The sequence below is a fragment of the Cuculus canorus genome, chromosome Z, assembly GCF_017976375.1.
Source record: "Cuculus canorus isolate bCucCan1 chromosome Z, bCucCan1.pri, whole genome shotgun sequence".
Taxonomy (NCBI): Eukaryota; Metazoa; Chordata; class Aves; order Cuculiformes; family Cuculidae; genus Cuculus; species Cuculus canorus.
In genome coordinates this window covers 27,940,658-27,954,172 of record NC_071441.1, presented here as the reverse complement: position 1 = coordinate 27,954,172, position 13,515 = coordinate 27,940,658, and the positions used below count along the sequence as shown (strand labels likewise).

The window sequence follows — 13,515 nt, the reverse complement described above, 5'->3', positions numbered from 1 at the left end:
TTTTCATTGACTGCCGCTGCTGTAACATTTTAAATACTGAACATACCGCTAAAGGTAATTGGTATCTCCTTCCTGCCACCATACATTTCTGTGATTCTGTCCTGCCTCTTTATAATTCAAGATGCTTGAAATTAACTTAATAAGGGAGCAGGGGAAAGTTGCACTAGTTCTTTTTTCTATATTTCTGCTGAGGGAGATGGATACAATATACCACACAACACAGAGCAAGGAACTGTTTCAACAAACTAGAATCCAGCACAAGGGTAAGGGCTATTTTACAGGCTAGGAAGTAAACTAAAAACATGGAAATGAACTTTGACAATAGTTGCAGGTATGGAAAAGTACAGATAACAGCATAAATCCACGCAGTATGTAAAAGCCTACAATTATGCTAGCAGAAGCACTATTACACAAGCATCTAAAACCACAGAAAAAGCAAGCCAAATAACTTGCTAACTGTGCTTTGTATGAAAAAGTTCATATTCAGTACATAGGACAGTCTGTAGATGGCAGGGGAAAGATAAGGTTCTGACTGAAAGCTCATGCAAAACAGAGACTGTATCTAGCTACAAGAAGCAACCATAGCATTATCTCCAACCTACCGTCTATTGGAATCTTACCTTTTTGACATCCCTGACTAGATGATAGAGAGTGTTGGATGGTCCATGTCTCTGAAAAGGACAAAAAAAGAGGAATAAAATAGTTTTGCATTGTCCAAAGACCTGCAAGATGTAAATGCTGAAATGGCTTTCTTACCTTAGTAGTTTAAAGATCAGGAAACAGGGAGCACTTCAATTGTACAGTATTACCAATTGTAAAAAATACTACAAGAACATTATTTCACCTGACTTCTCATTTGTACAGAGCCCTTCAATAAGAAAACCACCAGAGCTGCCATACTGGATCAAAACTAAGGTCTATATACCAGATTAGGCTCCTGGCTTTGGCAAAGCAGGAGCCCAGCACAACATGCACAGCCTCTGGGTGAGAGTGGAAGGAAAAAAAGCTTATAATGTGTCAGCCTTTCTGCACTCAAGATCTCAAGTTCCACCATTGGTGGCTCAGAGATCCCCGTAGTCTGACATTGCATCTAGGCTGTCCCGTCTCAAAGCCACTAACAGCATGCAGTTTGCGGATTTGTCCAGTCTTCTTCTGACTCCATCCAACATGCAAAACATGCTGCAGCAGACTCCCACAATTTCAATTATATGTTATGTGGAGAAGTACTTTTTTTCCTTTCATGTTTTAGATAATTGCTGATCTTTTAAGAGACTTTTATGGGAGGTATCCTTGGCTGAAACTGATGATAGGTAAGTCCACTGCACAAATGCAGAGTCAGTGTTTCCATATACACATTGCTCTACACTTGCCAACACTTTCTTTTATGTAACCCCGTCACTAAGCATGACGAGACTTCATCAGTTACAGACTTCACTGTGATTCTTGATATGCTGCTTCAGATGTGCCTACTCTGAGTGATGCTAAATTACCTGCAAACATTGTCCCTTCAGTAGTTAGCATTTTTCAGATCATCTTTAAACAGCCTGAACAGCAGTGGTCCCCACATAGGGTCCTAGATGACCCTGGTCATAATGCCCCTTTGTGATGAGAACAGACCATGTATTTCATACTCTCTGTTTTCTATCCTTAACTAGTTTTTAAAACACAAGTGCCCTTTGTCTTCTATGCCATGACAGCTAAATTTCTTTAATAACCATACAGATTTTCAAAAATTGTCAAACAGATTTTATAAAAACAAACGGACCAAATGCAACCTTCTTATTCTCCTGCATGTTGATTTCAGAAATTGTAATAGATTTCTAATGCTTAACATTTTCTTACAGAAGCCAGTTAAGTCTTTCCTGACATAAAACTGAACCTCTTGACTATTAATTCTATTCTTTAATGTATTTTTGCAACTGCCATGGCAGAGTTCAGATTAATTGGTTTGGAGCTTCCCAGGTCACTCTCAGGGTTCATGTTGAAATTTAGTATTTTTAATTGACCTTGTAATTGTTTTTGGTGCTAAGGCTATTATGGATGCACTGGCTCATATATCATTATTGGGAGTTCAGGCATTTCACAGCCCGAGTCTTTTGGAACTCTTACGCGAGTAATTCTCTGCAATTTCTATAGCTCACAACAGATTAATTCAAAAAAGCCTTCTTTTATCTGAAGAACTGAAGACTTTCCTCAAATTTACTCCCTATAAAAACTAGCTTTTGTTCAAGATATTACAATGCTTATCTCTGTAGTAAGAAATCTCATAGGCTTTCTGTTCTTAATATATAGACATTAGTTGATAGGCAAAGCTTAAGCCAAACCAAGATCAGGTGGGAGTCTGTCTCAAGGGTGGCACAGATACCAGTTCCTCTATATTTTGCATAATTTTAATGAATTCTTTTCATATTTGATAATTTTGCAAGGCTGATTTCTGGTCACCATCAGTGAGAAACATCTCTGGATAACAGCCCAGTGTGACAACTTATGATGGCAGAGCTTTGAGAAGTACTGTCAGAAAAAACGTTTTGAAAAGGGCTATGCATTATGTCACAACCTCTCTCCCACTGACAGAACTAGCAATCCTAAAAACTAGACAATGCTTTAAGAACTTTTCTATACCACTTAAGCAATTTGAACTTTTTGGTTTTTCTTTATCGGCAATAATGATTTGATGGTTGAATGAGCTTTGTAGCTGAGAATTCGAGAACAGTTTGAGCCCGTCCAGTTTTATGTTCATTTTAAGGGCAAAGATATAAAACTTGTGAACAAGCTTTTAAAAGCCAAATCTATAATATTTAGAATATTTGTTGAGGACATAAAAAAGTCCTTCACTGTAACAGACCTCCTCATTATCCAATTTCACCTTTAGAATATGATCCCAAGAAGTTTGCTTCTATTTGTTTTCTAGTGGCCAAGTTTGATTAACAGTTGCAAGATTTTTCTGAAACCATAAGGGTTATACTGTCAGGAGTCATATATTACCATCCTACAGGTCTTAACTTGCCAGTTAGTGCCATCTGCCTAAATTTTGGGTCTATCATATTGGAATTACAATGACCAGAAATCATCTGGTACTAATGTGGCTTAATCCACATTTCACAAAATCTGTACATCAGATTAGGTGGGCAAGACACAGCATATTCCATTATATAAGAGACAAAGCTAAGAGACAACATGGGCTTCTAACATCAAAAATTTTTGCAGGCAATGTTGGCTGCCTTCATCATGTCATTGTAATATAAGTGCGGAGATAGAACAATGAATAAAAACGTAGATTGGCCCTACCGTATTGTATAATTCCTCTAGACGGGAGATGGTGAGAAAACGATGCATGCTTACTCCATTTTCTATGAGTAATTTCACAAAATCCACTCTGTCCAGCACCAGTGCATCCAGCATTGCTTGCTCAAGAGAGCCCACCTGCAAAGCAAGTGATTAATTCAGGGCATTCCTGGGCATCACAGACTGTATCTGGCTGATCTCATCTCTCTAGAGCAAGCAGGAAATTCTGACAAAATTCTGCTAAGCTTAAAATGGGATAATAATTGTTTCAGTCTATATTGGCTTCTGTGATTCAGGGCAGCACTTAAAAAATGGGTGTCAGAGTGTTAACACGCTCTAGGAAGTCCAGATTAGGACGAAGGAAATGAAGCCCAGGAAACTGGTGAGTACACCTCCACACTCTTCACCGTTATATTATTATCTATATTTCTCATTTTCTTGGCGAACAATTTATTTATATTTGGTATATTTCTTACGTGCACACAGAGAAACTTTAATTCCATCTTTACTAGCTTTTTTTTGCTCTGCTCATGGTGTGGAAAGTCAAGGAAACTTTGACACCCAGGAAACAGAGACAGATTCACAATTAGCACTTATTTGAAGAGCCAAATGCAAGAGGTTTTCTAATGCAAAACTCTTCATTTTACATCTCTTCCAGTTTAGGGGAGTTGGAAGGATGTGCAATTATCTCATACTTCTAGCTTTTAGCTGGCAAAATGATCGCAGCTTGCAGCACTTAAACACATTTTTGCTATGATGTGATTATGGTGTGATACTGATAAGGACAGTTTAGTACCATTAAAAACTCTGGTATGTTTTGAAGCATATTTATGCCCAATATTGAAGACAAGATGAACAGTCCTGTTCACTCTATAACCAAAAGGGCAAGGATTTTTGAAACTATCTTTAAGAGACAAGCTCCAGAAACTACATTTAAAGCAAGGATATTTAAACAGAAGTGTTTCCTTCCATTAAAATTTTTCCACGGGGAGTTGTAAATGCTCATGTAAAGATAGTATAAGAAATTTTCATGATGGTGACAAAAATGCTGCCAACATAATGAATGTTGTCATCCAATTAAACTTTCCAAATAAAGATACAGTGGGCTTAAAGGACCTACAGATAGAAGTAGAATCATTCTGATTTTTATTCTGGGCAACTTCTACTATGTTGACTACTCCTCTGCCCCCCATGGCATTCAATAACCACTCTATTTACAGCCCTTCCAGTCCTGCAGAGAAGCTCTGCGCCCCTGAAGGTAATGATGTTGGCCAGGGAGCCTGTCCCCACAGCTGAAGCATAGGATGGGGCAAATGCGTAGCAAGCAGATTGATGCAGAGCAGCACTGGGCATGACTAGGCATGAAACTAACACCAGGTCAGGTATGGAGCCACAGCATTTCTGTGGTAATGTTGCTCATCAGCTTTCACAATCCACTTGATGACCTCCAACATCTGTGCAGCATATATCTGCAGTCCAATCATCATCAAATTCAGTATTTGTATATTAAAGCCTATTGCTTGAAGAGCAAAAAAGGAATTTTGCCTTTCCTTTAATTTACAGCCTAACATGACAACCATGCTGTAAATAGATACTCATTTTTCTCAGTTTGCAGAACCATTGCTTCATAGTATAAATGTGTTGCTTCCAGTTTCTTTAAAGGTGTGGTCTCTCAGTATTAAGGCATCGCTAGATGTCACCATTTCCTTGAACAAGTGAACAAATTAATATTGTATCTGTGCCTGCCTTCAGTACCTGTGCAGGGTGCTTTGTATTTGGCTGGCAGCATGACTCAGTAGATTTTAAACTGTGTTAAAACTACTACTGCAAACAGAATGGATTTAATGCTGTGTAGAGTTCAAAGTGTTTTCAGGAGAAGATGCTGTATATGTATACTGTACCGGCCACTGTTGCCCATAAATAAAGATCTGACTGCGGGCGATGTCTACTCTGTTCCAGGCTAATGCTAGGCTCAGCTGGTCGGGAGCAGATGCGTTAGCTCCTGTGTATACAGACAGGGGTGCAGGGAGGAGAGGAGGAGAAAAAGAAACAAGGCATACTTTAGACTCAGTCAATAAACCACAACAGTAATGCGTTGTTGTCAAAAGTCTCACAGATGTCCATGTCAATTCTGTAAATGAGCTCATATTAAAACAAAATAAAACTTTCCATTGTCCCTGTAATAAAATTTTGTTTTTCTAATATGTATCTACGTTTCTCAGATTGTCTCATAAACATTAGTTATTTCCTCACATTCCCCTTGAAAAATATATGTGATATCGGGAGATGCAACTTGTGTCTTCCCTCTTCTTACACGGAAGCAAGAGCAGAAGACAGGAAGGATACTGTTCCAGCTGCAGGAATATGTACACACGTATGCTCATAAGCGTGCGCGCACACACATGTGCATCTAGCAATTACAAACAGGTTCAACTCATGAAGATCCCAATGATTTTGCACATCTTTTATGCATTCCCACCTGATAAGGAGGCATCCTGAACAAGCATGGGAATTTCTTCTCTATCTGTTTGTACTGAGGGTCTTGGTGAGAGAGATTTCCCTTTACACATTCAATATTCATCTAAGAAAGCATGTTGTATAGCTGGTGTCAAGACACAATAGATCCAAAATAAATTAGAAACTATGCAGATTATAAGATGGATTTGGAGCTCTTTGTTTTGGAAGTGAGGGTATGTTTTTCCCTGATGTTTTAATGAACACTGTGGGACATTCCTGCCCTGCTGTGCTTTTTTAATATTTTGCTAAGGATTTAGTGGTTATTAGCTGACTTGTAATAATAAAACAGTATTTGTGCTTCAGTGTCACAGGGACAAGGGGCCCGAATGAACAGATCAAACAAATAAATAAGTGGCCCTTTGATTTTTTACTACATAGCTACTTGCAGTGATTATGTGACTGTATAAAGGCTCATTTTTAAAAGACCTCCCACCTTCACACTTTTCTTGTCTTTATTAATTCTTATACAGATATTGTAGAGTGAAGACAAACAAGAGCTTTTCATTACTTCAAAGAACTTCTGTTCCCATTTCAGCACTATTAAAAAATAATGTACTGCTCCAGTTGAAAGTGGAATCCAAAATTGTAGGCACAGAAAACATAATGGATAACATGCTGGCCACTGAAAATCTCTCTGAAAGATCTTCCCAGCAGATCTTTGGGAAGCATAGCCTACAGTTTAATTTCATATCTCTCAATGTTGAAGTCAGTGCACTGCCATGAAGCTTTGCTGAATACTTGGCAATGTCTACAGCATTTATTTGGGCCATGGCATACTGTAGATTATCCAGATCACTTTCATTTTATTACAGAAATGAGCTCTGATTAAAGGGTAAGTGATGCAGAACAATAGAAAGAAATGACAAAAGAAGGAAAAACACTGAAAACAGGAAAGAGTCATTCTGTGGACTTTGTGCAAGACACAGCTTCTCATTTCTATATACGACACAGACAAAAGCTCTCACAAGAGACAAAACCACCTAAACTTTTCTGAGTTCCTTACACAAGCAACATGCAAGATTCAAAAGAGAAAATACTTACCTTTGTGAAGGGTAAAAACCTCTCTACAGTTTTATTTATAAAAACAGAAGCAAGCTACCCACAGTGGATATGATAGTGTAAATTAAGTACAGAGAGCAAATAATGTTCCCCCCTTTCTGCAGCAAACAACAGATCCTCTCAAAATGTCATTGGATCTCCTCTTTCCCATCCGTATACCTGCAGGAGAAGTGAGAGCTTTGGGAGGTGCTCAAACAAGCTCTCTGGTTAAGAGAGGAGGAAGAGTACTTGGGTGAATGCCAAAACCAGGGGCAGTGACTAAGATCCTGCAGCCTGGTACCATTTTGCATATGTGATGGAGGACCTCCACTACCTGATTTTCCTACTGACTGCAGCCTAGAGTCTGCGTAGCCAGGGTTGCAGCTTCACTAGAAACCATTTTTGATCAAGAGGGAATGAGATGGGCTCAGGGAAGGAAGTGGGCTTCTTACACTGCATCCACTTCAGCTAAAACTCAATCCAAATTATAGAGGCTTCAGCTGAATACCTTCCGACCACTAGAAGGGAGCCCTCCCCAGTTCATGTTAAGTGACTTAGCATTCTAAGGCCTTTTCAGGCTTTAGGAAGGACTCAGCTGCTGGATAAACACAGAGCGTTCTCATGCATCTGATCACATGAAAGAGCAACTGGCATGTGGCATGAAGCTGCATGTCCAGAGAGGATATTTGGGAAATAAAAAAAATAAGGTAGAGTTAATAACATCCTGCTCCATTAACTCAACATGAGGCTCACACTGGAACCACTTCTTAGGCCTGTAACACTGTCAGTGAAGAGAAATTAGCATCTCCTCTCCCTACATTTCTCTTTTCATTCTTTCTCATGGAAAGATCTGCTGCTTAGCTGTGTTATATTATTTTAATCACACAGATTACTCAAGCTAATGTAGTTAAAACCTTTGTAGTATGGGGGATAGTGACTGAAATAGAGGTATGAGGAGGCCTGGCAAATCGACTGTACCATGCTCTCTCAAACCTGCCAGACTAAGCACTACGTGCTTACCACGGTAAAAGCAACAACTGCACGGCTGGAAATGTATTCCATGACCCATGGTTGGACAATGAAACTTTTTTGTTAATAAATCACCTCTCACACAGACAATTCTCTCAGTTACCGCCTTGTTGCTCTGATGCTGATGCTGGGATACCATAGACTTGGATGGAAGAGAAGTCAGTAGCCTCCCTAGGTTGTCTCTTCTAACCTGCAAACCGTGGGCACAAACCACAATGAATTCTCTTACCATCCCTCCTGCCATGAGAGACTGCTGTAATAGATGGAAACCTGCAATCATTAACTTAATGAACTTCTATGTAGAAATATAAATCATAAATTAATGATATATATGTATGAATGTGTATATATGTATATATGTATCTGAAGATAAAAAGCACTAGTGACCTGAGCATGACGTATGGAAAAAGGATTGGAATGTCCTGGTATGATCTAAACCAGAACTAATTCTCCTCTAACTTTTCAGTTAAATCTTTCTTAAAAGACTGCATTTTCTGAAGAAAATGTTTTTGAGACTGTGTCTGCTTCTAGAAGTGATAACATTTTATATGTATAGTTATTGCCAAGTAACAGGAGGAATGGTATGAGACACTCATTTATAGTTATTTCTATAGAAACAAAGGCCATTGGTGAGGCCGATGGAATGCTCTAAGCCAAAGGGCAAAAAAGGATCACGCTTGCAGTGAGGAATGGACAGGACAGGTGAACCAACATGAGAGAGGCTGTCTTCATACTGTCATAATTTGTTAACCACTTCATTGACACACATCAATGTGTCAGTAGCCCCTCACCAGATCATTGCCAGCAATGTGTGGGAATACTTCTATAATCACTGCTTTGAATAGTGTTTTAGGCAACATGAATAACGTCTATGAAATATTTACACCAGTATCCTGGTGTCTGGCTGAGCATAAGATATGTTCTTCAAAAGAATGTTTTAAGGCAATATGATTACTGTCTGCCGTGGGACACTTCCCTTCATTTGCTCCTAGAAGAAAAGTTGCATTTGCGATGCAATGCATTGATTTGGCAGTATTTTGTGTTAGTACAGATATTGCTGGATATAGACAGACAATGCAAAGATAGTGCACAGTTGAATGAAAGAGGAGTGATCAATGTAAACACCTGAAGGAGTCTCCTGTGATACGCTATGATACTTAGTGCTCAGGAATCTGGAAAACTGAAATAACACAAAACTGATCCATCTAGACAGAAATGGTTGTTGAAGACTCATTTCCACAGTGCTTCTAAGCATGTCAGTGTCCTCTTTGAATCACCAAAGAAAATAATTAGATTAGGGAAAATAGTGACCTGAATTAGCTTTTGCTCTAAGCAGATCTTAGAACACATTGTCTTCTGTTTCAGGATCTCTGTGGTGAAAAGGCCGTGTTTCCACTGCATTTACTACAAGCATCTTCTAGGCATTTAGCAAACCAATTGACAGTAACAAAGCTGATAGAATAAACAACTGTCAGGGCAGTAACCAGATATCTGGCCTAACTCTGAAATCCTTCTGTGTCGGTGATTTCATGGTTGGCAGACCATCATACTGTCTTCCAGGACCATCTGATGGCTGTGCAGTGAGCATGAATCATGTCTTATTCACAGGCTGGAAAATATTCAGAGACATCAGTTTTGCATTAGGCTAGCATGGCTTATCTCAAAGGGTTACATAGCAGTAATATTACAATATACTACACAGCACCTCTTTCCCAGTGCTACCAGTTGTACTTGGAAGGCTTCTGGAGCACCAGCTGAAACATGGCTGACACTGATAGTGTGCTCCAAACATTGCAACAGCTTCATGAACTAGGATCTTTGATGCCACTTGAAAACAATTATATTTTAGGACAATTCCATATGCTGTCTTTAAATTCTCTGTCAGATGCCTTCTGCTCAGCAGCAGCAAAAGAACAAAATCCGTCACTGTTTGAGTTCCAACTGTTCCAGTTAAGAGAGCACAAACAGTTAAAACTGTATCAATAAATTTACTTGCTACAAATTCATAAAATTGGAAATGTACTTCCCACATTTGCATGTCTCCTGAAATGAAAAAAATAAAAGAATTCACAAGCCATATGCTGTTGTGACATCTATGCAATGTAAATTGATAACCAGTTTGGATGCCATTTCCTAGTTTATTGGAGATCACATCCAAAAAAGATAGATCTTCTGAAAAGATTAAACAAGTGACTCATGAAAACAAATACAGAAATAATCTCTTATATTCAGGGGAGGATTTGGGGCTTGTGGAATATCCCATCCAGGGGAGTTCCTGCATTGGCAGTGTGCCTGATATGGGTTTTAAAAGAGACTAGCTCATACCAAATTTTTACACAGCAAACAGGAAAATATACTTCATGTTTCCCAGCCCTTGTCCTCCTCCTGCTCCCTGAACAGATCACTCACACCAGTGCAGGATTTGTAATTAGCTGGTATCTGCTTTGCATACTGGCTAGCAAGAACTGCAAAATCCTCACCAGTGAGACTGAGAAAAAGTAACCAGTAATCACTCACCAGTTTCATCATTTTCTGCTCCCTTTTCACACAGTGCTGCAGAGGTGAAAGAGGTTAATTCCTGAATCTAAACTGATGCATTTCAAGATAATTCAGACCCAGCCTTCAAATGTACTTACTAGTAAATCAATAGACAAGTGGATCAGCATTACTACCTTAGACTGATGATTGATTGATTTGATCAAGATTTCATCTTGATTTGATGAAAACGCCAAACATACATCAGCCTAATAAGGTACATTTACAATAAGATAATATCTACTTCAGAATGGGTCAGAGCCTTTTTTCACTGACATGGCATGAAAAAGGACAACAGACTTGCCTGTGACAAGTAATTGCATCTTTGCACATATTGATAAAAAAAATACATAGACTTTCATTCCTTGTGATCAGAAAGCATAGATTAACAAAAGGCACCTCATAAAACTTATCTTCATTGAGTACCTTCATAACCAGAAAATGCTGAGGAGCAGGGAAGTTGAGGTTTAATTTTAGTTCCTCTGGCTCTTGAGCAACACGCAAGTGCTTCTGCCATCAGCAGATTACCAAATCAAGATTGTCAGGCCAGAATGAAAGGAGATGTCAAAATTACTTACACAGATCTAAGCACCTTCCAAGCTAACAGAAGTTCACTACAATACCTTGCACTACTATTATGAAGAGGGAAGGTAGTCTTACTTCACTAAGGACATGACAGGACCAATTAGGCACTTGCAAAATGGATATTCCAGATCAGAGAAGACTACTCATACATCCAGACTGCAACCATAGTACAGTTGCTCATGTAAACACTGCGAAAGAACTTTTCAAACAGAAGACAATCCCTCCCAGGCCTATGATATATTTTCTTCGGCTTCAAAGACTTCAGAGATCTTGTTGGGATTCAGACCTTGAAAATAAACCTAGAAAAAGTGGAATCACAACTTTAAGACAATCTATATCTTCCTAATAGAAATCTAAAGAACTAGTGTCAGTGGCTGTCCTAAGAACAAATATTAAAAGAATGCACTTTACACTGAGCATAATGAAGGCTGCATTTATAACCGAGATAAAATTAGAATCTGCAATTAAAATATTTCCTAAGGATAGAAAAGAGGAATTTGGTGATGGATGCAGTTCTTGTTCCTTGCTTTTAATTAATTTCTTTTTCTTCTCTTCACCTTGATTCATATTGTTTCTGTGTAAAGATGTCCAAAATGCCTTGAGATACAATTATGCAGATGGCTGAAACTTGTTACCTCAGGATAGCAGCAAAATAATCATGCTATCTGCAGGACAAACAACTGGTATCTTGATCATAATGAATCTCCTAAACAGATCAGGAAGTCCAGCGTGGAAGTTCTGCTACCCCTCTCCTCACTTCAACAATCAAAGCCTCTTAAGATTTCACAGTCATTATGCCCAAGATGGCCTCTAACCATCACGTTACCCTCAAGTCCTTCTTTGTTCAGGAACCGGGGTTTATAATGACCTGTATCAACAGCAGATTTATTGTAAGACAATCTTTTAAGAGCATAAGTGTAACATGGAATGGCTTAGAAAGATTTAGCAACCTGCAAAGTTTAAGATTAAAACCTGCTCAGTTTTTAGGTCTACCAGAAAAGACAGGAAGGAATATCACACAGTTGCCAGACTTTCCCAGAATGACTACGGATAACATTTTACTTTGACAATAGTGCTAGTTTTATCCAAAGGGAGATAACCTCCTTCTGGAGGTTCTACTAGCCACCAAGACAACCTAAGTCTGAGAAGTTCTTTGGCTGTCTTTTTGTGAGTACTAATCCTTTCAAGTAACTGGTGTGGGCTCACCACTGATGTTTATTTTGATGCATTAGTGATTGTGGGTGAAAAATAAAAATTCAGAAAGGAAAACCAGTAGCTATTTAAAGATTAAAGAAAGAGCTGGTTTTGTATAAAGCAGAGCAAAAAGTACACTTCAATTTCATGGTATAATTTTACCTTCTCGATATGGTAGATATTGTCAACAAATGCAAGTTTCAGCACAGCAGAGACACCGAGTTAATCCATTTGGATTGATGCAGACTCACTGGGTAGTGAAACTCCATTACCTTTTAGTAATGCTGTCAGGATAGCTAGATCAATATCCTGGTGTCCTTCTGATCCCATGCGAAATACTGTGATCTGAAATGTTAAAAGATGATACCATTATTGAAACCAGGGCCATCTTTTAAAAAAGAAATTAAATCAGGGGAATATCATTTGGATCTCAAAATGTCTTGGTGGCTACAAGACAATCTTACTTTACAGCATTTTATGAGAAACTTATTAGATAGGATTAACACACAGTATTTTTTGTGAGATAAAATTTGCTAAAGATAGAAATTGTATTAATGAGTATATGGAAGAAAAGTATCTTCGGTGATACTTATAGGGTGAAATTAGAGATGAAGAAATGCTCTTGTACTAGAGTAAGCTTAGATTTAGTGTGCCCAATATGCTACGAGAAGGAATTATGTGTATTACAGGTTGTGGACTTAATTTATGGCATCGATTGAGTACTTTCAACCAAAATTAGCAACCTATGCAACCTTATGATTTTTATATAGCAGAAGGTTAGATAAATAATCTAAGAATTAGAATTCTAGTAGGTCCATAAATGTCTTTAGCCATGTATGGTCAGTGACCTATCAATATAAAGTATAAGCTTTGGGCAGTGAGGTGAGATAAAGCATAAGAATGGATATAGTGCGGCTGTTCTTTCAAGCCAGTTTTACTCTTGGTTAAGGCTGCACTGAAACATATAGAAGTATGAATCCCCTTGCTCTTTTTGTTGCCATGGCAATAGCTGCTTTTGTGCCTCTGCTTCTTGTGAAGCAACTGAGACTGCAGGTTTGTATCAACGCCTTTCCTTTACTAATGAAACTGATAGTATCATCTTGATCTGAATACCTGTTATCTGTTTTTCCTTTTGCAAGTACAGACTGCTTCAATTTTTTTTTTAATTACATGATACTTTTAATTAGGAATTGTGTAAACATACTTTACACTCATATGCAGTAGCATACGTTGTCCCCATATTCCTACATTCCTACTCATACAACACCATTGAAACTGCAGCAGCATCTAGGACAGGGCACAAAGAACAGTATGCCGTGATGGGGAAATGAG

The 13,515-nt window shown here is 38.5% G+C and overlaps 1 protein-coding gene across 3 annotated transcripts in view; it reads right to left on the bottom strand.

Annotated features, from left to right (window-relative positions):
• The window catches only part of TRPM3 (transient receptor potential cation channel subfamily M member 3), a 248,459-nt gene that overhangs the window by 54,221 nt on the left and 180,723 nt on the right, over nucleotides 1–13,515 (bottom strand). For all 3 annotated transcript variants that reach the window (XM_054054264.1, XM_054054265.1, XM_054054266.1), the window contains exons 10-13: nucleotides 12,456–12,528; nucleotides 5,187–5,287; nucleotides 3,289–3,423; nucleotides 621–671 (exon numbers count right to left, since the gene is read on the bottom strand). In XM_054054264.1, the coding sequence (XP_053910239.1) occupies nucleotides 621–671; nucleotides 3,289–3,423; nucleotides 5,187–5,287; nucleotides 12,456–12,528 (360 nt within the window). The remainder of the gene's footprint in view (nucleotides 1–620; nucleotides 672–3,288; nucleotides 3,424–5,186; nucleotides 5,288–12,455; nucleotides 12,529–13,515) is intronic.